Here is a 27,645-nt window from a genome sequence, read left to right as displayed (position 1 = left end):
ATTCCAAAGTTCGAAAATACAGAATTCGAAAATCTGAAAATTCTGATTTTTTTTTTTCAGAATTTTCCGAAAAAAGTAAATAAACGATAGAAACTAAAACAAACACATTTTTCAGCAGTGCACATGTCTATATTCTATAGGCCAGACGGACTGCTACCTTTAGGTTCTGCAGCCCCTCTTGACTTAGCAGGAATGCTGGGAATCATAGGCGTACAAGCCCGTGTAGAACCTTTAACCAGTCTTGGTTGGTGGTATATATCTTTGGGGGGGGAGGGGGGCAAACATTCCATGCGACGCCGCCTCTGTCGGTCATGTGACAGACAGGACCCCCCCCCGGGGCGGTTGGTCTCCAGCCCAGCACTTAACTCTTTAAGGTCACAGGCAGCGCTTCCTCCAGGGGGAGGATTCTTCTGCATCTCTTCCCTCCTCCTCCTCGGCGACCAAAAGGACCTCTGGACCCCCACCATCCTCAAGCAATAGGCCTGAAAGGCCAGGACTAGACCCTTCAAACACAAATTTCCCTAGAGAATCCAAGGAGAGGCAAAAGACCTCTGGACCCCCACCCTCCTCAAGCAGTAGGCCTGAAAGGCCAGGACTAGACCCTTCAAACACAATTTTCCCCAGAGAATCCAAGGAGAGGCAAAGGATCCCTGGACCCCCACCCTCCTTAAGCAGCAGGCCTGAGAGTCCAGGACTAGACCCTTCAAACACAACTTTCCCTAGAGAATCCAAGGAGAGGCTGTTATGTACGACGTACCTGGTAGCCAGAGCCTAGTCGCAGGAGAAGGCCTCTCTTACAGCCCTGGCTCGCGATCCGCTGGGATGGGAACAGCGGGCTCAGGAGCGCAGCGAGGTAGGCGTGCCGGAGTAGCGTAGAAGTAGGTGCTGGGTGCTGAACCCTTCTGGAGCGGTGGGACTGGAGACCACTGGAGCGGAGGAAGAGGGTCAGCAACCCTAACTGGTGATGCAGGTACTGCGGCAGCAAGCTGGTGAGGTAAGCTGGTTAGAGGACAACAGGCAATAGCGGAATCAGACAAGCCGGGTCACAACGGGTAATCCGGTAGCAGATACGGAAGGCTGGAGCGTAGTGACAGGTACCGGCAGGAGGGTCTGGCATTGGTTGAGCAATCAGAGGAGCAGGGTCAATAGTAAGCCAAGGGTCAGAGGTCGGAGAGATTCGGATGGTCAGACAAGCCGGGTCGGTAAGAATAACAGGTAATCAGGTACAGGATACTACAGAAGCTGCAGATCAGACAGCAATGTGTTGGTGGAGCCAGCAGGTTTTTAAAGGGGATTTGGCACCAACCCAAATTAACGTGCACGCGCGCGCTCCTGATTCGCACGCTCCCGCCATTGGCGCAATGCGCGCGCATTAGACGCGCTACGGTGCACAATTACAGGCAGACGCTGCTGTCTTTCCTGAGTGATTGTATGCGTGCACATGCGCGCACGCCAGGACCGAGAGGTAAGTCCCTGACAGAGGCAAAAGACCTCTGGACCCCCACCCTCCTCAAGCAGCAGACCTGAGAGGCCAGGGAGCTCTTGACTTTCACCCTCCTCAAGCGACTGCCATTCAGTGGTTATGGATGGTGTAAGACCTGGTGATCAGAAGACCGACAGTGATGATGTAACAAAATCAAACATGATTACAACTTTCTCGTTTTTCACTTCCAGAGCCTGTGCGCTGCGAGAAGCCGTGCCAGAACGGGGGCCGATGCGTGGGGTACAACATCTGCCGATGTCCTGCTGGATTTCAAGGGCCTCGGTGCGAAACGGGTGAGAGACATCATCATTGATCCTAAGCCAGCTTCATTGAGTTATGATATCACATAGTGCCCACTGAAAGTCCCATTACAGGGGTTGAATATTGGGGCAAATAGACTGTTAACTTTGCGAGTGCAGTTGCACTCTTCAAGGGAATTTGCTCCGCAGCTTAGTAAATGAGGTAGAGCTTTACATTTTGCACATTTTTTTGCTGTTCAATACTAAAAAAGTAACAAACAATATGAATGCAAAACATACTCTGATTGGATGTGATGGAGAACATGATATCACCTCCCCCGCCTCTCCACCTCAGCCAATCATGACATCATTTATATGACATCATATACAGATGGATGCTCATCCCTTTCATCAGCAGTTGAATAAAACATGAGGGCCTAGATTCACGTAGGGCGGCATTACGTTGTGCGGGCGTAGCGTATCTTATTTACGCTACGCCGCCGCTACTTAGAGAGGCAAGTGCTGTATTCACAAAGCATTGCGTCCTAAGTTACGGCGGCGTAGCGTAAATCAGCCGGCGTAAGCGCGCGTAATTCAAATGTGAAAGAGGTGGGCGTGTTTTATGTAAATTAAGCATGACCCCACGTAAATGGCGCTTCGAACGCATGCGCCGTCCGTGGACGTATCCCAGTGCGCATGCGTCGGATAGAAAGCCTAAGATACGTCGAACACTGCCTACGACATGAACGTAACTTACGCACAGCCCTATTCGCGTACGACTTACGTAAACGACGTAAAAAGATACGCCTGTTCCGACGTCCATACCTTGCATGGGCTGCGCCACCTAGAGACCAGCTTTAACTTTACGGCGGCGTATGTCTTACGTAAACGGCGTAACTAATAGCGACGGGCGTACGTACGTTCGTGAATCGGCGTATCTTGCTCATTTACATATTCGATGCGGAAATTAACGGAAGCGCCACCTAGCGGCCAGCGTGAATATGCACCCCAAGATACGACGGCGTAGGAGACTTACGCCGCTCGTATCTTGGCCGAATTCAAGCGTAACTGATTCTATGAATCAGTCGCATAGATACGACGGCGCACTTTCGGACTTACGACGGCGTACATGGAGATACGCCGTCGTAAGTCCTTTGAGAATCTGGCCCGAGGTGTCCATGCAGCCACTGCATCCGGCTAGAGACGCCAAAGACGTTCACGGGATATGGACCTCAGCGCCAGTGTTGAAAAGACCTTAGTACAAAAGTAACAATGTTACTTTGTATCTCTTTATCTGGCGTCTGAGCAATGTTTATAAACAATGGCCCGGATTCAGGTACGACTTGCGCATTATTTGCGGAGGCACAGGGCAACGATTTTGCCCTACGCCCCCGCAAATAATTTGCGCTGCCCTCGATTCACGGAGCAGTAGCTCCGTAAATTGCGAGGGCGTGCCGGCAAAATTGCCTGGCGTAAGCGCGCGCAATGTAAATGATCCCGCCGGGGGCGGGAATCATTTAAATTAGGCGCGCTCCTGGGCCGAGCGTACAGCGCATGCTCCGTCGGGAAACTTTCCCGACGTGCATTGCGGCAAATGACGTCGCAAGGACGTCATTTGCTTCAAAGTGAACGTGAATGGCGTCCAGCGCCATTCACGAATCACTTACTCAAACAACGTCAAATTCGAATGGTGTGACGCGGGAACGCCGGGTATCCTTTAGCATTGGCTGCCCCTGCTTTTAGAAGGGGCAGCCTTACGCTAAAGACGACGTACGGAACCGACGTAACTTGCGTACGCAGGGGGCGTGCAACATTGTGAATCGGCGTAAGTATGCAATTTGCATACTATACGCTGACCACAATGGGAGCGCCCCCTAGCGGTCATCGCAAGAATGCAGCCTAAAATCTGCGTGGCATAAGAGCCTTATGCCACGCAGATTTTAGGCTGCAGTCGGCGTAACGAGTTCTCTGAATCAGGAGAACTCGTTACGCCGGCGCAAGTCAGCAATTGCGCTGCGTAACTATGGTTACGCAGGCGCAATTGCTACCTGAATCCGGGCCAATGTTAATTTGTGTCCCTTTATCTGGCATCTAAGCAGTGTTTATTGGTTGATTTATTGTGTTGACAGTAGCTGCTTCTCCATTAAGGCTCCATTCACAACAGTGTGATTTTTTTTCCTCCTAACGGATAGAATAAAACTAAACAAAATAGATACAAAATAAATAAATAATAAAAAAAATAATAAAAAAAAATATGTATGGGGCCTAGTTAAAAAATAAAATAAAAAAATGGGTGCCTGAATGTAAGCACTTACCCAGTCATCATGATTTCTTGCTGCATTTTTCCTGAAACCATTATTTCCTGTGATCTTCAGCGCCATCTAGAGGCCTTTAATGTTATATTTCCCTGCAATAGTTCGATTGGGAAAATAAATTCCACATTATGATATGATAGAGCCGATGATCATAAGAAATGAACATATTACACAAGATATGGCGAGAATTTGTGACTGCTGGGAAAATGCTTGTGACGTTTGTTCAGCATATGTTTGCATTGATGGACCCCCCCTGCATTAAATAAACAAAACTACCCTAAAAACACCCCCAAATAACACACCTCCCCTCTAAATCATGGGTGCTCAACCTGTGGTCCTCCAGCTGTTATGGAACTACAAGTCCCATCTTGCCTCAGCCTTTGGGGACCATGCTTGTCACCCTTGCAGTGCCTCATGGGACTTGTAGTTCTGCAACAGCTGGAGGACCACAGGTTGGGCACCCATGCTCTAAATAAGGAGTATTGAAAAGTAGCTGAATTCGTGAAGATTGAAAAACAGCAGAATTGCTAATATTACACCAGAAATCTATTTTAACAAAATTGTTCCCTTCCCCCTGTAATGACCCCCCTTCATTTACATCTGATGAACAGAGAAAGCCTAGATCACATAGCACCAAATATATTACCCATAATCCTCCAATGCCCCCCTTATTATCTTTCATCTCTCTGGCACTCTTCCAGCTATCGCAGAGCCCTGTGTACCCCCCTGCCAACATGGGGCAACCTGTAAACCCTTCAACAAGTGTGAGTGTGTGCCGGGCACTGCGGGACATCGATGTGAGAGGCTGTAAGTAGCTCTGGTATGATGGTCAGTAGGTGTGAGCATGCTGGTATTAGATAGATCCCTCTCTCTCTCTCCCCCTTCCTCTCTCTCTTTTCCTCTTTCTCCCCTCTCTCTCTCTCTTTCTATCTCTCTCTCCCTCTCCCCCTCCCTCCTCTCTCTCTCCCCCTCCCTCTCTATTTTTTCCTCTCTCCCTCCTCCCCTCCCTCTCTCTCTTTTCCTCTCTCTCTCTCTCTTTCTCTCTCTCTCTCCCTCTCTCTCTTTCCCCCCCTCTCTCTCCCCCTCCCTCTCTTTTCCTCTCTCTCTCCCCTCCCTCTTTTTTCCTCTCTCTCTCTCTCTCTCCCTCTCTTTTCCTCTCTCTCTCTCTCCCTCTCTCTCTCCCCCTCCCTCTCTTTTCCTCTCTCTCTCCCCTCCCTCTTTTTTTCCTCTCTCTCTCTCTCTCTCTCTCTCTCTCTCTCTCTCTCTCTCTCCCTCTCCCTCTCTCTCTCTCTCTCCCTCTCTTTTCCTCTCTCTCTCTCTCTCTCTCTCCCTCTCTTTTCCTCTCTCCCTCTCTCTCTCCCCTCCCTCTTTTTTCCTCCCTATCCCTCTTTCTCTCTCTCTCTCTCTCTCTCTCTCCCTCTCTTTTCCTCTCTCTCTCATTCTCTCTCTCCCCCTCCCTCTCCCCCTCCCTCTCCCCCTCCCTCTTTTTTCCTCTCTCTCCCTCTCTCTCTATCCCTCTCTCTGTTTTCCTCTCTCTCTCCCCCTTCCTATTTTTCCTCTCTCTCTCCCTCTCTCTCTCCTCCCCCTCTCTTTCTCCCACTCCCCCTTTCTCTCTCCCCCTCCCACTCTCCCCCCTCTCTCTCTCCATCCTCTCTCTTCCCCTCTCCCATCTCCCCCCCCTCTCTCTCTCTCTCTCTTTTTCCTCTCCTTGGTATCAGTGGAAGGAATAGTGCCCCATACTTGGTGTCAGTGGAAGGAATAATACCCCATCATTGGTATCAGTGGAAGGAATAGTGCCCCATACTTGGTGTCAGTGGAAGGAATAATACCCCATCATTGGTATCAGTGAAAGGAATAGTGCCCCATACTTGGTGTCAGTGGGAGGAATAGTGCCCCATCCTTGGTATCAGTAGGAGGAATAGTGTCCCATCACTGGTGTCAGTGGAAGGAATAATGCCCCATCCTTGGTGTCAGTGGGAGGAATAGTGCCCCATCCTTGGTATCAGTGGGAGGAATAGTGTCCCATCCTTGGTGTTAGTGGAAGGAATAATGCCCCATCATTGGTATCAGTAGAAGGAATAGTGCCCCATCCTTGGTGTCAGTGGAAAGAATAGTGTCCCATCCTTGGTGTCAGTGGAAGGAACAGTGCCCCATCCTTGGTATCAGTGGAAGGAATAATGCCCCATCCTTGGTGTCAGTGGGAGGAATAGTGCCCCATCCTTGGTATCAGTGGGAGGAATAGTGTCCCATCACTGGTGTCAGTGGAAGGAATAGTGCTCCATCATTGGTATCAGTGGAAGGAATAGTGCCCCATCCTTGGTGTCAGTGGGAGGAGTAGTACCCCATCATTGGTATCAGTGGGAGGAATAGTGTCCCATCATTGGTATCAGTGGAAGGAATAGTGCCCCATCACTGGTGTCAGTGGAAGGAATAGTGCCCCATCACTGGTGTCAGTGGAAGGAATAGTGCCTCATCCTTGGTGTCAGTGGAAGGAATAGTGTCCCATCCTTGGTGTCAGTGGAAGGAATAGTGCCCCATCACTGGTGTCAGTGGAAGGAATAGTGTCCCATCATTGGTATCAGTGAAATAAATGATGCCCCACTGTTGGTGTCGGTGTAAGGCATTATGCCTCATCATTGATGTCAGTAGGAGGAATAGTGCCTCACATCAGTGGGAGGAAAAGTGGCTACAGGGCTGGATGAAGGCAAGCAGAGGGCCACATCCCGTTTGGAGACCCCTGCACTATCGCAATGAGAAGAGGAAGGGATTGGATGCCTGTAAGTTTCTACTTAGGACACAGTAGTCCTCGGTCTTCTTTACGTCTTTCTAACTTTCTGGGCTGTACCATCTGTACTCTTAGGGGTGTATTTAAGAAAATGTTACAAAGCTATTCATCCTGAAAACCTGCATTTATTTGGTATGAATACAGGCAGAATCGAATGTTATCAGGTTATATGCATCCCAGGACGGATGTTCTTCATCCGGAAATTTCATGTAATGGCCACTAGTTGAAGCTGATAATAAGTATTTCCTCATCAGCTCTATCTGGTCGCCATAAAGTAGTATTTCCAGATTCAGCTATTCTTATGAATTAGGGACATTTGACACGGTGGGAAACAGTGGTGGTGCGTCCATAAAGGGCGCAGGAGCGCCGCCCCCTCTCTCCTGCACCGCTCTATCATTATAGATAGATTCATACATTGCATGAATCTATGGTCGCCGCTGACACCCCATATTCAGGTGTCCGGCCCATTTTCGGGCGTCGGGCATCTGAATTACACCGGCGGGGTGTTTTTTGAAAGCACCTGATTAGAGCCGTAGCCGCCCAAAACAGTGAACACTCAGCTGTGTGATAGCAAAGTGAAGGAATTTGCTTTGCTAACACTGAACCTCCTCTCAGCCAATCAGGTTGCCGGGTCGGTTACCGGTTATCTGATTGGCTGAAACGTCAGGCGCTGTGCTTGGACGCCTGAGAGAGGATGGAAGAAGACACGGAGGACGTGCAGGAGACCGCCGCTGACCCTCTCCGAGACAGGTAAGTGCCGGCAGCATCTGATGGGCACAATTGAGCGGCACACTGGCAGCCAGGGCCGCCATCAGGAATTATGGGGCCCCTTACACAGCTTCAGGTGTTGCCATCTGGGGCCCTGTGGACATCTGGGCCCTTTGATAAAAATGTTTTTATATATATATAAAAAATAAATTAAAAAAAAAAAATTTTTTATAAAAAAAAATACAAAAAAAAGGGGGTTGCCATCCGGGACCATGGGGACCTCTTGGCCTTTTAATAAAAAGAAAAAAAAAAGAAACCTCTGGGCCCTTTAATAAAAAATAAATAAAAAAATATATAAAAAATAAATATATACTTTTTTTATAAAAAAATTATTAAAAAAAGGGGGGTTGCCTTTCGGAGCCTATAAAAAAGAAAATAAAGGAATAAAAAGAAAAAAAAAAAGAAAGAAAAAAATGTGTATAAAAAAGGCAGGTTGCCACATGGGGCCCTGGGGACCTGGGGATATATAAAAGAAATAAAAAAATATATACATATAAAATGTATTTTTTTATATAAAAAAGGAGGGTTGCCATCCATGGCCCTGGGGACCACCGGGCCCTTAATAAAAAAATATATAGATATATATATATATATATTAAAAAAATATATAAAAAATAAAGGTGTTGTCATCCGGGGGCCTGGGGACCTCTGGGCCCTTTATTAAAAAAATAAATAAATATATATATATATATATATTTTTTTATATATATAAAAAATAAATAAAAAAATGGGGGGTTGCCATCCAGGGCCCTGGTGACCTCCGGACCCCTTATAAAAAAAAACGGGGGTTGCCATCCGGGCCCCTTACAGGTGTACTGCCTGTACGCCCCTGATGGCGGCCCTGCTGGCAGCATCTGATGGGGCACAGTAGCGGCAATTAATGAGAACATTGGCAGCATCTGATGGGGCACAGTAGTGGCAATTGATTGGCACACTGGCAGCATCTGATGGGGCACAGTAGTGGCAATTGATTGGCACACTGGCAGCATCTGATGGGGCACAGTAGCGGCAATTGATGGGCACACTGGCAGCATCTGATGGGGCACACTGGCAGCAACTGATGGGGCACAGTAGTGGCAATTGATTGGCACACTGGCAGCATCTGATGGGGCACAGTAGCGGCAATTGATGGGCACACTGGCAGCATCTGATGGGGCACACTGGCAGCAAATGATGGGGCACAGTAGTGGCAATTGATCGGCACACTGGCAGCATCTGATGGGGCACAGTAGCAGGAATTGATGAGAAGACTGGCAGCATCTGATGGGGCACAGTAGCGGCAATTGATGGGAACACTGGCAGCAACTGATGGGGCACAGTAGCGGCAATTGATGGGCACACTGGCAGCAACTGATGGGGCACAGTAGCGGCAATTGATGGGCACACTGGCAGCAACTGATGGGGCACAGTAGCGGCAATTGATGGGCACAGTGTCAGCAAATGATGGGCATAGTGGCGCTACAATTGATAGACATAGAGTGTCAGCAATTGATGGGTACAGTGGCTGCTTTTGATGGCACAGTGGTGGCAATTCATGGGCACAGTAGCTGCAATTGATGTTTTTTGTTTTTTAGTTTGTTTGCACCCCCCCCCCCAAAAAAAAAATTGAGCACCAGCCGCAACTGGTGGGAAAAATAGCCAAATAACATTTGATTTTGCCAGCATTCACACAGAATGAATAGTAAATGCAGTTTTCCAAATGTTGTATAAATATAAATTGACTCCGGACTGAACTGAGGATCGAGTGCAGTGGTCTTCAAACTGTGGCCCGGGGGCCAGATGCGGCCCTTTGCCTTCTTTTATCCGGCCCTTGGGACACTATTTCCTTCACTGGTACCAACAAACGGGGCACAATTCATACCAATGACACAACTGCACTCCACTTCCTCTAGGACTAAATAGAACTCCATGGCAGCCGGTATCTTCAAGGGTTCCTCTCAAGAGTGGAGATCCTTCCATCACTGCCGACCCCAAGACCCAACGTCCTAGGAACCAGACACTAGGTGTTACACTGAGCAAAGACACAGAATCCCAAAATATAGTAAAAATATAGAAAATGACTACATCCTTATAATTTATTGTTTCCCTTATAATCCTGCAGGACGTGTCCCATCGTTACCACCAAGCTGAGCACGTCAAGAGCCGTCCGCCAGGGGGTGCGAGAGAGTTACGTGGAACGCTGCGGTCCCCTGGGGGTCCAATTGTGTACCAAATATCGGTGAGTACCTCCCAGGTTTTTAGGAAAGACCCATAACATACCGCGCCTTCTGCTGGTCAATCATTTCATGGAAAAGCACGACTGCAAGGCACAGTTCCGAGAATTGTTTGTACCGTGCCAAAACCTCCAGCCACCAATCGAGCCTCGTACACACGACTGGTTTTCCCGGCAGGAAAACTGCCAGGAGAGCATTTGGCCGGGAATCCCGACGGGAAAATAGAGAACCCTGCTCTCTGTTTCCTCGTCGCGTTTCCCGGCAGAGTGTTTCCTGCTGAGAAAAACGGTTGTCTGTATGCGGTGAAAAACCGCGCATGCGCGATATAACACTTGGACGCATGCGCGGTAGCATACAAGGTTAGTGTAGGACAGGGTTTGACAAATTTGCTTGGAATCTAGGAGCCAGCTAAAAAAGTTAGGAGCCAGAAAACGCACCCCGTCCCGACGAGCTTGCGCGCAGAAGCGAACGCATACGTGAGCAGCGCCCGCATATGTAAACTGTGTTCAAACCACACATGTGAAGTATCGCCGCGATCGTTCGAGCGAGAGCAATAATTCTAGCCCTAGACCTCCTCTGTAACTCAAAACATGCAACCTGTAGATTTTTTTAAACGTCGCCTATGAAGATTTTAAAGGGTAAAAGTTTGTCGGCATTCCACGAGCGGACGCAATTTTGAAGCGTGACATGTTGGGTATGAATTTACTCGGCGTAACATTATCTTTCATAATATTATGGGGATAATTTTACTGTTGTCTTATTTTTTTAATTAAAAAAAGTGTAATTTTTTCCCCAAAAAGGTGCGCTTGTAAGACCGCTGCGCAAATACGGCGTGACAGAAAGTATTGCAACGATTGCCATTTTATTCTCTAGGGTGTTAGGATAAAAAATATATAATGTTTGGGGGTTCTAATTAGAGGGAAGAAGATGGCAGTGAAAAATAGTGAAAAATTATTTAAATTTAAATTGCTGTTTAACTTGTAATGCTTAACTTGTAATACCAACGGCCAACACCAGATGGCGCCAGCTTACACATCTGGTGGTAATAACTTGTAATACCAACGGCTCACCACCAGATGGCGCCAGCTCGCAACCTGGCGCCCGGGATTTGTCGAGCCCTGGTGTAGGGTGTAGCAAGATGGCAGCGACGCATTGAATGTGACGAGACGCCGGCTCGTCGTAGTCGATGACGTCACCGCGTTCCTTGCCATTCAAAAGAACGGCGGTTCTTTCGAGTGGCCCGTCTGTATACACGGCTTTGCAAGGCAAGCTTGCCAGGAATCCCGTCAGGAAAACCGGCGTTTTTTTTTTCCCCGCCGTGTGTACAGGGCTTCAGAAGCACGCTTCCCAAGATTGTTTGTATAGTTCCTTCCCCTCCAATCAATAATCAGATCACTACTTTCTTCAACACAGAAATGTAAGAAAAGTGACAGGTAAGTGCTGGTCCATTTCCAAAGGCCCATACACGCGATCGGACTTTCCGACAACAGTGGTGCGGCGGACGTGTTTCATCGGACAATCCGACCGTCTGTACGCTCCATCGGACAATTGTTGTCGGAATTTCCACGGGCAAATGTTGGCTGTGCATGCTCTCAATCTTTCCGACAACAAATGTCCGATTGGAGGATAATCCGATCGTGTGTACAAAGTACAAACACGCATGCTCTGAACCAATGCTAAACATCAGACAACAATAGCAGAAGTTGCCCAAAGGGTGGCGGTAAAGAGCTGAAAAACCACGTGGTTTGGTGAATGTTGGCTGAAAAAGTTCTGCCGTGTGTATGCAGAACAAGTTCAAGGCGCACCCCCCAAATTTAGAGCACCAGCCGCCACCGACCCACTATTTGATGTGATTTGGAGGGTGTGTGTAGGGGGAGGGGTTTTGTGGGGTCGTGGTTAAGTTCCAGCACCTATTGTTTGAGAAAAAAAAAGCCCTGATATATATATATATTATATACTGCTGGAGTGAAAAATGTTATATGTTATTTGATATTGATATTTGATGTTATTTATGATATTGAGGTACGAACATGCACTACAGACCAATGTTAATTATGACATCAAATTTCAATTTAGTTTTAGTCTTATAGCTAGATTCAGGTACGGCGCCGCATCTTTCCGGCGGCGTAGCGTATCGTATTTACGCTACGCCGCCGTAAGTCAGAGAGGCAAGTGCTGTATTCACAAAGCACTTGCCTCCTAACTTACGGCGGCGTAGCGTAAATGGGGCCGGCGTAAGCGCGCCTAATTCAAATGAGGATGAGGGGGGCGTGTTTTATGTAAATGATTGGTGACCCGACGTGATTGACATTTTTTAAGAACGGCGCGTGCACTGTCCGTGGACATATCCCAGTGTGCATTGCTCCAAAGTACGCCGCAAGGACGTATTGGTTTTGACGTGAACGTAAATGACGTCCAGCCCCATTCACGGACGACTTACGCAAACGACGTAAAACTTTCACATTTCGACGCGGGAACGACGGCCATACTTAACATCTACTAGGCCAGCTATTTGTTCGACTAACTTTACGCCGGAAAAAGCCATACGTAAACGACGTAAAAAAAAAATGCGCCGGGCGCACGTAGGTTCGTGAATCGGCGTATCTAGTCATTTACATATTCTACGCAGAACCCAACGGAAGCGCCACCTAGCGGTCAGCCTAAATATTGCACCCTAAGATACGACGGCGTAGGAGACTTACGCCGCTTGTATCTTAGCCTAATTTAAGCGTATCTGGTTTCCAGAATACGCTTAAATTTAGGACGGCGTAGATTCAGAGGGCCAGATTCATCAAGAGATACGACGGCGGATCTCCTGATCCGCCGTCGTATCTGTGAGATCCCACGGTCGGATCTATGAGGCTGATTCATAAGAATCAGTTCCGCATAGATCTCCCTTAGATCCGACAGGTGTAAGTGACTTACACCAGTCGAATCTTAGGCTGCAATCTCCCGCTGGCCGCTAGGTGTCGTCGCTTTTTTTTACATATGCAAATGAGGAGAACCGCCGATTCAAGTCCGTACGCCCGCCCGTCGCTTTTTTTTAACGTCGTTTGCGTTCGGCTTTTTCCGGCGGATAGTTACCCCTGCTATATGAGGGGTAGCTAATGTTAAGTATGGCCGACGTTCCCGCGCCGAGATTCAAATTTTTACGTCATTTGGGTAAGTCGATCGGGAATACCGATGGCAGCAATTGACGTACCCGCCGCTAACAATGACGTCCTAGCGACGTCATTTGGAGCATGCGCACTGGGATATTTCGCCGGCGGCGCATGCGCAGTTAAATCGGCGCGGGAACGCGCCTGATTTGAATTGTACACTCCCCCTAGCCGCGGAATTTGCATTCCGCCGGGGGGAGTTACGATCCGACGGTGCTTTTTGCGAGGTAAGTGCTTGATGAATACTGCACTAGCCTCGCTAAATTGCACCGGCGGATCGTAAAACACGCAGATCTAGCGGATCTAAAGATCCGCAGATCTACATGAATCTGGCCCAGAGTTAGGTCGGCGTATCTACTGATACGCCGGCGTAAAGCTACCTGAATCTGGCTATTTGTCTTTTGACTAAAATGCCATTTTAGTTTTAGTCGTATTTTAGTAATCTCAATTGTTTTCGTTTTAGTCGACTAAAATGGTATTACGTTAGTTGACTAAAATGTTTTAGTGGACAAAATGAACACTGCTGTTTACATTGACAGATCTCCGTCCTGTCTCTCTCAGCAGCAATCGCGGGTCCACGGCGGACATCGTGCCCCCCCCCCCCCATGGTCTTAAAGCGGCCGATTTATAGCTACAGCGATTTGCCCAGGAGAGCCAACCTGCCGCAGTATAACGGCGGGGGCTGGTCGTCTAGTGGTTAATTTTTGGGTAAACTGGTTAGACCTCTACAAGACAGGACCCAGATAGGGTGACCACATTTCCAAACTACCATTCAGGGACACCTCCCTTCCCAAAAATCAGCTTGTGGTGTAACGAATCACAGCACAGTGATTGGACACAAGAGGCGGGATTTATGATTTCTCCAATCACAAGCAGGGGGCGGGGATTGTGCTCCCCCAGGCATTTCCCGGCCAGGACAAGTACTGTCAGTGAGTAAAGCGGTGATGTGGCGGCCTTTCTTGGGGGCATCAGATTGGCCCAGGTGGTGGTTGTGTCAGTTTCATTCCGGGACACTGTATTGTCCCGGAATGAAGGTGCCCGGGACAGACCTGCAAAATGCGGGACTGTCCCGGGCAATCCGGGACACGTGGTCACCCTAGCCTCAGAAGATGACTTTTTGCTTAAAAATTCTGATAAGGGTTGTACTTGGGTTTGTACTTGTTTTGGTGTTGATGGCCCTTGTGAATGTTGGTGTCTCCTGGCAGGATCAACCAGGTCCGGGTGTATGTCCAGGCATACGTAGTCGGCTACAAAATCCAATGTCCTACGAAGACCTGAGCATGGAGGATGACGGATAAAGCATCCCACCAGTCCTGACATTTGTCTCCAGGACATCAATGCGGAGAGTGGAGGAGACACCGGAGACCATTCTGTTTATACCGTAACTTGTATCAAGAAGAGACCGAGACGCATTATTGGTCGCCAGTACTCAGCACAAGAACCTTTTTATTTTTATTCTTTATTATGGTGCTTTATGCTTCAGTTATTAAAGTATTGGGATTTTATTCAGAAAATATGAAAGCTGTGCCGACTTCTTCTAATGTACAAATGTAAAAAGTTTGATTAACCACTTAAGCCCCGGACCTTTAGGCAGCTAAAAGGACCCGGAAAGTTTTTGCGATTCGGCATTACGTCGCTTTAACTGACAATTGCGCGGTCGTGCGACGTGGCTCCCAAACAAAATTGGCGTCCTTTTTTCCCCACAAATAGAGCTTTCTTTTGATGGTATTTGATCACCTCTGCGGTTTTTATTTTTTGCGCTATAAACAAAAATAGAGCGACAATTTTGAAAATAATTCAATATTTTTTACTTTTTGCTATAATAAATATCCCCCAAAAATATATAAAAAAACATTTTTTTCCCTCAGTTTAGGCCAATACGTATTCTTCTACATATTTTTGGTAAAAAAAATCGCAATAAGCGTTTATCGATTGGTTTGCGCAAAATGTATAGCGTTTACAAAAAAGGAGATAGTTTTATTGCATTTTTATTTTTTTACTACTAATGGCGGCGATCAGCGATTTTTTTCGTGACCGCGACATTATGGCGGACACTTCAGACAATTTTGACACATTTTTCACAGCGAAAAATGCATTGGCCCAGATTCAGGTACGATTTGCCCCTTTTTTACGGAGGCACAGGGCAGCGTTTTTGCCCTGCGCCCCCGCAAACTATCTGCGCTGCGCGCGATTCACGGAGCAGCAGCTCCGTAAATTGCGTGTGCGCTCTTTAAAATTGCCCTGCGTAAGGGCGCCTAATGTAAATGATCCCGTAGGGGGCGGGAAGAATTTAAATTAGGCGCGCTCCCGCGCCGAGTGCATGCTCCGTCGGGAAACTTTCCCGACGTGCATTGCGGAAAATGACGTCGCAAGGATGTCATTTGCTTCCAAGTGAACGTGAATGGCGCCTAGCGACATTCACGAATCACTTACGCTAACGACGTGAAATTCAAATTTCACGACGCGGGAACGGCGTGTATACTTTAGCATTGGCTGCCCCTACTATTAGAAGGGGCAGCCTTACGCTAAAGAGGCTGTACGGAAACTCCGTAACTTGCGTACGCAGGGCCCGCGCAACATTGTGAATCGGTGTTAGTATGCAATTTGCATACTATACACTGAGCACAATGGGAGCGCCCCCTAGCGGTCATCGCAAGAATGCAGCCTAAGATATGCGTGGCATAAGAGCCTTATGCCACGCAGATTTTAGGCTGCAGTCGGCGTTACGATGTTCCTGAATCAGGAGCATTCGTAACGCCGGAGCAAGTAAGCAATTGCGCTGTGTAACCTATGGTTACGAAGGTGCAATTGCTTCTTGAATCTGGGCCATTGTTTACTGTGAAAATGACAGTTGCAGTTTGGGAGTTAACCACAAGGGGGCGCTGAAGGGGTTATGTGTGACCTCATTTGTGTTTCTAACTGTAGGGGGGTGTGGCTGTAGGTGTGACATCATCGATTGTGTTTCCCTATAAAAGGGAACACACGATCGATGACGGCGCCACTGTGAAGAACGGGGAAGCTGTGTTTACACACAGCTCTCCCCGTTCTTCAGCTCCAGGGACCGATCGCGGGACTCCAGCAGCAATCGGGTCCGCGAGTCCCGCGGCTACACGGAGCTTCGGACCAGGTCACGTGCACGCGCGACCCCACGGCTGGGCTTAAAGAGCCACGTACAAGGATGTACCCACCCGTGCCATTCTGCCAACGTATATCGGCGTGAAGGTGTCCTTAAGTGGTTAAACTTCTCATAGTTTTATTTTCTCATTGAATTTACGGAAGATTTACACACAGACTGGATATATCAGACCATGGAGAGAGATACAATATCAGTGGTAGGTATGAGCAAAATTTGAAAGTTCTCACGTCCTTAACTTTTCAAGAAAAATTTGGGTAAAATTTTGGTAAGATGCAATGAACTGCATGCGAAGGTGATGGGTGGACCTGATATGACGTCCCGAACTTTGTCCCGTGTGAGGTGCGAATTTGCTTTGCGTTTTGAGGTGGACATGTGCGAATTTCACCGCGATTTTCAGGAGGCACACAGGGAACAATTCGCAGAGATGTGAACCATTTGCTGCGATTTTACTGCAAGTTCAATCAGCGCCTATGAAGATGTAACAAGGTCCCTCGGTCTCCTTTGGTCTAATGAGAACCTCCAGGGCCAGAGATAGCTGACATCCTTCTGTATGTAGTGGGTTGCAAGGCACAGTGGCATGGGCGTAGCATAAGGGGCTGCAGGGGTCACAATCGCAACCCCCACCCCTAGCTCCAGGAGGCCCCTGCAGCCTCCCTGTCATATTATCATATCCTCCACAAAGTCCAGCTCCGATCTGCCCAAGGGCCCCACAGCCACTCTCCAGTACTGGCTTCCACAGTCCACACCCCTCTGTTCTCATTGGCTGCGGACAAGCCATGAGCCATTTCCTGAATGGAGAGGAGCACAGGGTGAGAACAGCCCAGGGGCCAGGTCAACTTTTGCATCGGGGGCCCACAAGCTTCAAGCTACGCCTCTGCATAGTGGGTTCAAAGATGGTGAAAGGCATTGGGTGCCAGACACTTCTTGGATGCAAAAGAGGTTTTATTTCTCTTAACAGTCCTTTTTGTATTTGGGGGGGGGGGGGGGAAGGGTTAGGGCCAGGACACCCTAAGTCGCAAGCTTAACCACTTAAGGACCAAGCCTCTTTTTTCAGACTCTGCGTTTACAAGTTAAAAACTTTTTTTTTTTATGCCAAAAAAATTACCTAGAACCTCCAAACATTATACATTTTTTTTCTAACACCCTCGCATTCACGATTTAAAAAAAAAAAAAAAAAAAAATTGCAGATCGCCGCCATTACTAGTAAAAAAAAAAAAAAAAAAACATGCAACACTAAAAATGCCATAAAACTATCCCCTATTTTGTAAACGCTATAACTTTTGTGCAAACCAGTCGATAAACGATTATTGCGATTTTTTTTTACCAAAAATATGTAGAAGAATACGTATCGGCCTAAACTGAGGAAAGAATTTGTTTTAAAAATAAAAATTGGGAAATTTATTGTAGAAAAAAAAAAGTGTTTTTTCTTTTTTTTTCAAACTTGTCATTCTTCTTTTGTTTATAGGATAATAAATAAAAACCGCAGAGGTGATCAAATACCACCAAAAGAAAGCTCTATTTGTGGGGTAAAGTGTGGTATGACAGCGCTGAAAGCTAAAAAATGGCTTGGGCAGGAAGGGGGTGAAAGTGCCCGGTATGGAGTTGGTTAAGCTAGGGAGACTACCACGGCCTGCATTTTAATAATGGTCCACGTGGCGTGGTTCGGTGGAGCGGCCTGGCAGTGGTACTGTGGCAGACACTGAAAAGCAATCTGTGGTGGATCGGTTCCAAGATGGTGGCTTCCAGGTGTGGAGTTGGCGATCTGATGAGGTGTGGCCTCCTTGACTTGAAAAAGAGTTTGGCAACTTTACCATGCCATGCAACACAAAGAAACACAGCACGTGTATAGCCCCCCTCCAGCTGTGGTGGATTGTAGGTGACACACACCAAAAGTGAAAAGAAACCTAAATAAGCACCTAAATGTTGTTTAGGGGCAGTGCAAGTTTGAAGGTTAAGGTAAAGCTTTATAGTTAGTTCATGGGGGGGGAGAGGGCCTTGGCTGAAAGTCAGGCTCGGGTTCAGTTTAGGTGGACCTTTTATATGCAAGGATTGCCGATTCCCTTGGAATGGTCGTCCTCACCGTGTCCAATGTTGGTGGCTGCTTTAATACATATTCCATATCACGCAACACATTTTCCTAGAGATAATTTCACTCCAGAAACACCTGACTGCCAGGATGGTCAGTGTCCCTCACCAATTCCTTCTTTGTTTCCAAGAAATTGGCCACATATCTGAGCAATTCAGACCAAGCATGTAATAGGACTTAAAAAGGAAAGGATACCATTAATAAAACCAGCATTGCAAAGCAATCAGCAGAGATAAAGCTGCTGAAATTATGTGCAAATCTCCACTTTTTCTATAAACATAGAAGGTAGGATCTGCCTCACTGTTGGTCCTTTAAGGTTAAAAGGCTTTAAAAAATGGCCATGCTATTGACATTCAAATGTTTAAATATTCCTGACAAGTTGTGAATAAATTCTAACACAAGTCCTCACCAACCTCTGAAGCTGCAGGCACTGTGGAGTAATTTGTCCTCAAAAGTTTGCAATAAGAGCAGTGAATTCCTCAAGTCAGATATCATCATTCGTTGTCCAGCCAGGGTGGGTGCTGAATGGTGCCCCATGTCCTTGGCCAGCCAGCAGGGGGGGAGGGAATGGTGCCCCATATCGTTGGCCAGTCAGCAGGGGAGGGGGGGGGGCAATGGTGCCCCATATCGTTGGCCAGTCAGCAGGGGAGGGGGGGCAATGGTGCCCCATATCGTTGGCCAGTCAGCAAGGGAGGGGGGGCAATGGTGCCCCATACCGTTGGCCAGTCAGCAGGGGAGGGGGGGCAATGGTGCCCCATATGGTTAGCCAGTCAGCAGGGGAGGGGGGGCAATGGTGCCCCATATCATTGGACAGTCAGCAGGGAGGAAACGGTGCCCCATATCGTTGGCCAGTCAGCAGGGAGGAAATGGTGCCCCATATCGTTGGCCAGTCAGCAGGGAGGAAATGGTGCCCCATATCGTTGGCCAGTCAGCAGGGAGGAAATGGTGCCCCATATCGTTGGCCAGTCAGCAGGGAGGAAATGGTGCCCCATATCGTTGGCCAGTCAGCGGGGAGGAAATGGTGCCCCATATCGTTGGCCAGTCAGCGGGGAGGAAATGGTGCCCCATATCGTTGGCCAGTCAGCAGGGAGGAAATGGTGCCCCATATCGTTGGCCAGTCAGCAGGGAGGAAATGGTGCCCCATATCGTTGGCCAGTCAGCGGGGAGGGAACGGTGCCCCATATCGTTGGCTAGTCAGCGGGGAGGGAACGGTGCCCCATATATCAATGGCCAGTCAGTGGGGAGGAAACGGTGCCCCATATCAATGGCCAGTCAGCGGGGAGGAAACGGCGCCCCATATCAATGGCCAGTCAGCGGGGAGGAAACGGCGCCCCATATCAATGGCCAGTCAGCGGGGAGGAAACGGCGCCCCATATCAATGGCCAGTCAGCGGGGAGGAAATGGTGCCCCAAGGGCCAGATAAAAGAAAGCTAAGGGCCGCAGTTTGGAGATCACCGCTTTAAATGATCCATAGCAGTGCACAGATGACCACGTGTTGCAGCAAGGCCCTCATTTTGTACAGAGCTGATCAATTATACCAGAGACACCAGTGGGCGAGACCGAGATGTCCGATTTATTGTCAAAAAAAAAAAAAAACAGAAATACACAAAAGTGGAATGTAACAAAACAAATCCAATCGCCCTACAGAGCAGACGTCTGTAACGGTTTTTCTGTTTCACCGAATTCCGAGGGTTCCACAGGGTTAGGCGGAGAACACATTGTGCCTAGTGAGGCGGCATCAGCTTTGGGAGAAACTTCCAGACCACCATTGTTTTTTTTTTTGTATAATAGGAAAATAAAAAAGGGCAAATTTAAATTAAAAAAAATATAACATTTTCTCGATGGGTCATCGTCAGATGCGGGAGCCCAAGGGCTAGAAAAATAAAACCCCCATAATAACATTAAACTGCCCTTATTCAGGTTTTAAGTTATAAAATAAGAAATAAATAGATTCTAAACATTGCTCATTTACAGAAGTGGATTTCAGTGCCTTTTTTTTTTTTTTTTAAAGAGGCAAAAAATAAAAGTTCAATCCCTAAGCTGCTCTGGATTTGTCTGCAATGTATTGCGGTGTCATCCTTGCAGAGAATGTGCCGCAGGCAACTAAAATAGAAAGCCACCCCAATGTGAGGTCCGTATCGTCACTCTGTGCCGAGGGAATTGCTCGTCCGCTACTCCTTGGGCTTGGCCAGATACTCCTTGTACATGGAGTACAGAACACCTGCAGAGAAAAGGGACCATAAGAAAATTATTCTGCAAAATTCATACAAAAAAAAAAAAAAAACACACTTTACAGCAGAGTACAAAAAACATTTACATCAGAAAAAAGACCAACTCATACAAAACAGCATGTAGTTGCCGTCATCCCGTAATTATTAAGAATATTCTAAAAACCTCAAGAAGTGGGATTATGTAGGCAACGCATAAAAAAACTTCAAAATATATAAAAAAAAATATCAATATCAGTAATTGCATCATATATGTTCTGTACATTGTGTATAACTATGATATTTTGTAAAAATATTTTTCATTTTTTGTAATAGATTGATATTTTTTATATATTTTGAAGTTTTTTATGCGTTGCCTACATAATCCCACTTCTTGAGGTTTTTCGAATATTCTTAAAACATTTACATCATTCCTGGTCTCAGGAGGAGCCAACAATGGAATTGCTCTACCATGACCACTGTACACACATACAGTATATGGTCAAAGCATTGCGGACAGCGGACTATCATGTCTGTTAGATTTTATGTCCCATCCCAAAACCAGGCGCCTACTGGGTACTTTCACCCCCTTCCTGCCCAGGCCGATTTTCAGTGCTTTTTGCACTTTGAATGACAATTGCACGGTCGTAGGAACAGAAAGAGCTTTCTTTTGTTGGTATTTAATCATAACTGGGGTTTATTTTTTGTTTAAAGTGGAGGTCCGCCGATTTTTTTTTTTTTTTTTTTAAGTCAGCAGCTACAAAACCTGCAGCTGCTGACTTTTAACCACTTAAGCCCCGGACCATATTGCTGGTCAAAGAATAGAGCACTTTTTGCGATTCGGCACTGCGTCGCTTTAACCGACAATTGCGCGGTCGTGCTACGTGGCTCCCAAACAAAATTGGCGTCCTTTTTTTCCCCACAAATAGATCTTTCTTTTGGTGGTATTTGATCACCTCTGCGGTTTTTATTTTTTGCGCTATAAACAAAAATAGAGCGACAATTTTGAAAAAAAAATTCAATATTTTTTACTATAGTAAATATCCCCCAAAAATATATAAAAAAAAAATATTTATTTTTCCTCAGTTTAGGCCGATACGTATTCTTCTACCTATTTTTGGTAAAAAAAAAATTAAAAAAATAATCGCAATAAGCGTTTATCGATTGGTTTGCGCTAAATTTATAGCGTTTACAAAAAAAGGGATAGTATTATTGCATTTTTATTATTTTATTTTTTTACTACCAATGTCGGCGATCAGCGATTTTTTTCGTGACTGCGACATTATGGCAAACATTTTTGGGACAGTTGTCATTTTCACAGCAAAATATGCTATAAAAATACATGGTTTACTGTGAAAAGGACAATTGCAGTTTGGGAGTTAACCACTAGGGGGCGCTGAAGGTGTTATGTGTGACCTCATATGTGTTTCTAACTGTAGGGGGTGTGGCTGGACGCGTGACGTCATTGATCGTGCTTCCCTATATCAGGGAACAGACGATCACTGACATTGCCACAGTGAAGAACGGGGAAGCTATGTTTACACTCACCTCTCCCCGTTCTTCAGCTCCGGGGACCGATCGCGGGACTCCAGCGGCCGTGGTCACGGAGCTTCGGACCAGGTCATGGGCGACCCGCGGCTGGGCACTTAAAGAGGATGTACAGGTACGTGCTTGTGCCCAGCCGTGCCATTCTGCTGACGTATATGTGCAGGAGGCGGTCCTTAAGTGGTTAAAGTGGAGGTCCGCCGATTTTTTTTTTTTTTTAAGTCAGCAGCTACAAAACCTGCAGCTGCAGAGAAAAGCATAGACTTTTAAAATAAGGACACTTACCTGTCCAGGGTGCCCGAGATGTCGGCACCCAAAGGCGATCTGTCCCTCGGCTCTCAGTTGCTGGCTTCACTTCCTGGTTCGCGACTCGCGCTGCTCGTTCACACTGGACAGAGAAGGCGCCGGAAGTGGCATAGATACCCGCGGGTGGCGCAGGTATCTATGCCTGAAAGTGAGAGAAGAATACCTGTATTAGACAGGCATCTGCTCCCCACTTCCCCAGAAAGGTGCCAAATGTGACAGGAGGATTGCGAAAAGCTTGCGAAAAAAAAAAAAAAAAAAAAAAAAACCCCTACACACTACTAGCTCATTATGCCTTTTTCTTGCAGGGTTTTTTTTTTTTTTTTTTTTAACCACCTCAATACCAGGCTTTAAAACCCACCTCCATACCGGGCCTATTCTGGCACTTCTCTCCTACATGTACAAATCATCATTCTTTTGCTAGAAAATTACTCAGAACCCCAAAAACATTATATATGTTTTTTTTAGCAGACACCCTAGGGAATAAAATGGCGGTCATTACAACTTTTTATCTTGCACGCTATTTGCGCAATCATTTTTAAAACTCCTTTTTTATTGTAAAAAATAAAAAATAAAAAATGGTTTCATGAATTTAAAAAAATAACAAAAAACAGTAAAGTTAGCCCAATCTTTTGGTAAAATATGAAAGATGATGTTACGCTGAGTAAATAGATACCAAACATGTCACGCACACTCATGGAATGGCGCCAAACTTTGTTACTTAAAAATCTCCATAGGAGACGCTTTAAAATTTTTACAGGTTACCAGTTTAGAGTTAGAGGAGGTCTAGTGCTAGAATTGTTGCACACACTGGAATGCACGCGGCGACACCTCACATGTGTGGTTTCAACGACGTTTACATACGTGGGTGGGACATAAGTGTGCGTTCGCTTCTGAGCGTGAGCTACTGGGGACAGGGGCGTTTTAATTTTTTGTATTTATTTATTTTTTACACTTTTTTTTTATTTTTTTGATCGCTTTTATTCCCATTACAAGGAATGTAAACATCCCTTGTAATAGGAATAGTGTGTGACAGGTCCTCTTTAAAGGAGAGATGCGGGGTCAATAAGACCCCACATCTCTCCTCCAGGCTGGAAAGAATGAGATTGTGAAAAAAAAAAAAAAAAAAAAGAAGAAGAAAAAAAATTCACAGATCTCATTCTTACTAGCCGCAATTGCGCTTTGTTTACTTACGGGTACCCGGGCGTGACGTCATCACATCGCGCCCAGGCCTTCGACAGTCATAGAGATGACTGGTGACCATGCTGCACATCCGGCGGACGGCGATCATGTCTCCGGGCTCTCCCGTCCCATCGGATGGCGGCGGGGGGATGTCCCCTCCCACCGCCTATAAGAACCATCAAATGATATCTGAATGATGCCTCTGGGTGCAGGCATCATTCAGATATCCCCGCACAAAGTACAGAACATCATATGACGTCCACCCGGGATAACAGATCCCCTTTTTGGACATCATATGACGTCCACCTGGGATAACAGATCCCCTTTTTGGACGTCATATGACGTCCACCCGGGATAACAGATCCCCTTTTTGGATGTCATATGACGCCGTGCAGCTTTAAAGTGGTTAAAGAAATGTTTTAGAGGGTTCACTTCCTCTTTAAGCGGGTAAAGAGCAGCACTTTAGTTCCGCTTCAAGCTGGCCATAGATGGATTAAAATGTGGCCATTTCAGCAGGGATCAATGCGTGTGGACTTCTTTCTGCGACAGAAGCCGATCATTAGAGCGTTCTGATAAATATAAATTTACTCACCACAAGTCATTGCACCGACAATGAACCCCTGAGCTCCTACACGCATGTGTATAAGGTGGACGGACATTTTGGTGTTCCCTCGGTGTCTCAGCTTATACAGTCCAAAGGCCACGACAGCAGCAAAACCAGCAATACCTAAAACAAAAAATAAATAAAAAAAAAGCAGCACTTGTTATAACTGTTGATGTATCCAAAGCAACTCACAGCGACTGCCAACATCAGCACAAAATAAAAATCAGAGCAGCACAAGCCCAAATGCCCTTTGCATTCCGATCCACCCCCTATGGGACATTTCTAGGCGCTTCCTGTGCCAGCGACAGCGGAAAGTAAAGAAGTCTGCCAACAATACCCTGACCAGCTCTAACATTTCCCTACTGAACTAGCAGAAGTGCTTTTATAGAGGCGGTTTTATCAAATTTTGCCCTGGAGACTCAGGAGGAAATAGGAGAAAGAAAGAAAGAGAGAGAAAAAGAAAGAAAGAGAAAAAGAAAGAAAGAGAAAAAGAAAGAAAGAGAAAAAGAAAGAAAGAGAAAGAAAGAGAAAGAGAAAGAAAGAGTGATTGGAAATATTAACCACTTCAGCACCTAAAAGGTTTTACCCCCCCTTCCTGACCAGGCCATTTTTATCGATACGGCACTGACAATTGCGCGTGCGCCCTTGCACCCAAATAAAATTGATGCCCCCCCCCCCAAAAAAAAAAAAGCTTTTTTTTGGTGGTACAGGAAGTCCCCAAGTTACGAACGGGTTAGGGACAGTAGGTTTGTTCTTAAGTCGAATATGTTCGTAAGTCGCATGTGCGGAACGGCAGATACGTGGTTTTCTGATTTTCCCCATCTAATGTGCCCGCCGTCGAAAAGTGGTCACGCAGCCTCCCGTTCGTAAGTAGAAGTCGTTCGCAAGTCGGATGTTCGTAACTTGCGGACTCCCTGTATTTGATCACCTGTTTATTTGTTGCACTGTAAAAAAACTAAAAAAATACCGAAAAAAAAAAAATGATTATATCTTTTTTACTTCCTGCTATAAAACATATCCAAAAAAAAAAAAAAAAAAAGTATTCGTCGATTTAGGCCATTATGTATTCTGCTACCAATAAGCTATATTGATAGTTATCGCGTCTACAAACTATGGAATAGATTTATAGACTTTTTTTTTTTATTATTATCAGTAATGGCGGCAAATTTTAGCAGGACAGCAACATTGCGGCAGACAAATCTGACATTAAGTGGTACTGTATTGGTGTCACTGGTCCCCAAAAAGTGTTTCAAAAGATGTCACTTAGTGTTCAACGCAATGTCGCAGTCCCCCCAAAGAAATAAAAAAAATAATAATAACTATTGTTAGAGTATATATATATAATTATTTATTTATTCTAACAAAGCTTTATTTAGCGTTAGAAAAGGAGGTCTGATGCTAGAAATATTGTTCTCATTCTGGTGAGCACAGAGATATGTAGGGCCAAAACAACTAATCGATTATGAAATTAATCGATTACCATTTTCATAAATGGATTAATCGGCCAGTAACATAATGGGGTTAAAAAAACGAAAATTAGCCCTTTATAGTACAAAAAGAGCAAATCTCTACTGTACATATTACTTTCACTGTCCCACAGTAATAAAATGAACCCCTTACAGTAGCGATTATTTGCTCTTTTTATACTTATTTTTACCCCCATTATGTTACTAAACATCTCAGGCTGGGGTCACACCTCTGTTTTTTGGTGCTTTCTGTAGAAACACACGACAGTTCATTTCCATGTTTTCCTATGGGACACGTTCACATCCAGGATATTTTTTCAGCTGCTGCGTATTTGGAAAGGGCGAGGAGTTTTTAGGAGTTTTTTTTTTTTGGTTCAATATACTTCAATGGAGAAGCTGCAGAAAAGCACGTAATGTGTTTTTGCGGCAATTTGTGTTTTGTAATCTGCCCAACAAACTGGCCCAAATTTTTTTTATTTTAAGGCCATTATCCGATAAATCAGCCAACTGATCGATTATGAAAATAATCGTTAGTTGCAGCCCTAGAGATATGTAACCTGGATCACTGTAACATTTTCAGTAGCCACCCCAACGTGTGCATGCATGTAATGTTACAGTGATCCAGGTTACATATCTCTGTGCTCACCAGAATGAGAACAGGGGGCCAGATTCAGGTAGATTTACGTTACGCAGCGGCGTCGGCGTAACGTATCCCATTTACGTTACACCGCCGCTGGTTTACAGCGCAAGTGCCTGATTCACAAAGCACTTACCTGTAAACTTGCGGCGGTGTAACGTAAATCCGCTCGGCGCAAGCCCGCCTAATTCAAATGGGGCGGGCACCATTTAAATTAGGCGCCTTCCCGCGCCGAGCGTACTGCGCATGCTCCGTCCGTCAAATTACCCGACGTGCATTGCGCTAAATGACGTCGCAAGGACGTCATTGGTTTGACGTTAACGTAAATGGCGTCCAGCGCCATTCACGGACGACTTACGCAAACGACGTGACATTTTAAATTTTGACGCGGGAACGACGCCCATACTTAACATTGGCTAGACCACCTAGGGCTTAGCTTTATCTTTACGACGCAAATCGTTACGGAAACAATGAAAATTTAGATCGACGGGCATCGCGGACGTTCGTGAATCGCCGTAACTAGTCATTTGCATATTCCACGCCGACCGCAATGGCCTCGCCACCTAGCGGCCGGCCTAGAATTGCAGCCTAAGATCCGACGGTGTAACACAAGTTACACCTGTCGGATCTTAGGGCTATCTATGCGTAACCTGATTCTATAAATCAGTCGCATAGATACGACAATCGTATCTCAGAGATACGACGGTGTATCAGGAGATACGCCGTCGTATCTCTTCTGTGAATCTGGCCCAATATTTCTAGCACCAGACCTCCTTTAAAATGCTAAATAAAGCTTTGTTAGGAAAAAAAAAAAAAAAAAAACACTCCTAGATTCCAAGAAAATTTGTCAAGCCCTGCACCAAAGTAGTTGATATGTAGTTTCACAAATACATGTCAAAGTTGCAAAACCGTGTTCAAGCGCCAACATTTTATTTACCTTTGTCACTTGAGGGCTAAGGCCCCTTTCACACTGGGGTTTTTGCAGTGCCTTGGTGTGAAAGGGCAAGGTGTGTTTACAGTGCTTTTCAATTCATTTCAATGGAGAGAGGGGCGTTTTTGTAGCGTTTTTTTCAGCGCTCAAAAGCTGCTCCAAAAATGCTGCTTGCAGGACTCAGTGTGAAAGGGTCCATTGAGAGCATTTTTGAGCGCTAATTTTAACGCTAAAACGTTGTAAAAACGCTTCAGTGTGAAAGGGGTCTAAAAGGGGCAAGCCTCTGGGGCTGCTAAAGGGCAACTTTCAGTGTTGCATGCCGAGCATTTAGGTCAGCGTCAGATGCAAGCAATTACAGGCTAAAAAAATATAATTTTTAAAACCCGCTCAGAATCACCAACCTATTGGTACAAATGGAGACTCTTTGGATTTTCTGATCAACTTCGACGTCTGAGTATCGCCCAGCTCGTAGGTTGGCAGGACATCTCCGGTGCTTGAGGCCATATTGTCTGCAAAAGGAACAAAAATCATCAATGCAAGAAAGATTTGAGGAATGAGAAAATCTGAGATGATTGGCTGGCTGTATA

The 27,645-nt window shown here is 46.1% G+C and overlaps 2 protein-coding genes across 3 annotated transcripts in view; one reads left to right on the top strand and one right to left on the bottom strand.

The window, feature by feature from the left end:
• LOC120939825 (neurogenic locus notch homolog protein 1-like) overlaps positions 1-14,477 on the top strand; it is an 85,374-nt gene extending 70,897 nt beyond the window's left edge. For both annotated transcript variants that reach the window (XM_040352203.1, XM_040352202.1), the window contains 4 exons: positions 1,675-1,776; positions 4,739-4,844; positions 9,692-9,808; positions 14,167-14,477. In XM_040352203.1, the coding sequence (XP_040208137.1) occupies positions 1,675-1,776; positions 4,739-4,844; positions 9,692-9,808; positions 14,167-14,239 (398 nt within the window). In that variant the 3' untranslated portion in view covers positions 14,240-14,477. The remainder of the gene's footprint in view (positions 1-1,674; positions 1,777-4,738; positions 4,845-9,691; positions 9,809-14,166) is intronic.
• Positions 14,478-19,769: 5,292 nt separating this feature from the next.
• Positions 19,770-27,570, bottom strand: HIGD1A (HIG1 hypoxia inducible domain family member 1A). Its single transcript, XM_040352201.1, has 3 exons — positions 27,460-27,570; positions 24,013-24,147; positions 19,770-20,404 (listed from the first exon to the last, which is right to left on the bottom strand). Exons 1-3 carry the CDS (start codon positions 27,560-27,562, stop codon positions 20,355-20,357), a joined length of 288 nt encoding a protein of 95 aa, XP_040208135.1. The 5' UTR covers positions 27,563-27,570; the 3' UTR covers positions 19,770-20,354.
• Between the last annotated feature and the right edge of the window lie 75 nt (positions 27,571-27,645).

The sequence above is a fragment of the Rana temporaria genome, chromosome 5 (genome assembly GCF_905171775.1).
Source record: "Rana temporaria chromosome 5, aRanTem1.1, whole genome shotgun sequence".
NCBI classification, from domain to species: Eukaryota; Metazoa; Chordata; class Amphibia; order Anura; family Ranidae; genus Rana; species Rana temporaria.
The sequence above is the reverse complement of the archived record's forward strand: the minus strand, read 5'-3'. Positions and strand labels throughout refer to the sequence as shown.

What these genes read in the sequence shown, in the direction of transcription:
- HIGD1A (XM_040352201.1), bottom strand. Translation starts at nt 27,562, where the DNA reads ATGGCCTCAAGCACCGGAGATGTCCTGCCAACCTACGAGCTGGGCGAT. An exon ending in GTCTCCATTTGTACCAATAG is followed by an intron (nt 24,148 to 27,459) that starts GTTGGTGATTCT and finishes TTTTTGTTTTAG; the next exon opens with GTATTGCTGGTTTTGCTGCT. An exon ending in TGTCGGTGCAATGACTTGTG is followed by an intron (nt 20,405 to 24,012) that starts GTGAGTAAATTT and finishes TTTTCTCTGCAG; the next exon opens with GTGTTCTGTACTCCATGTAC.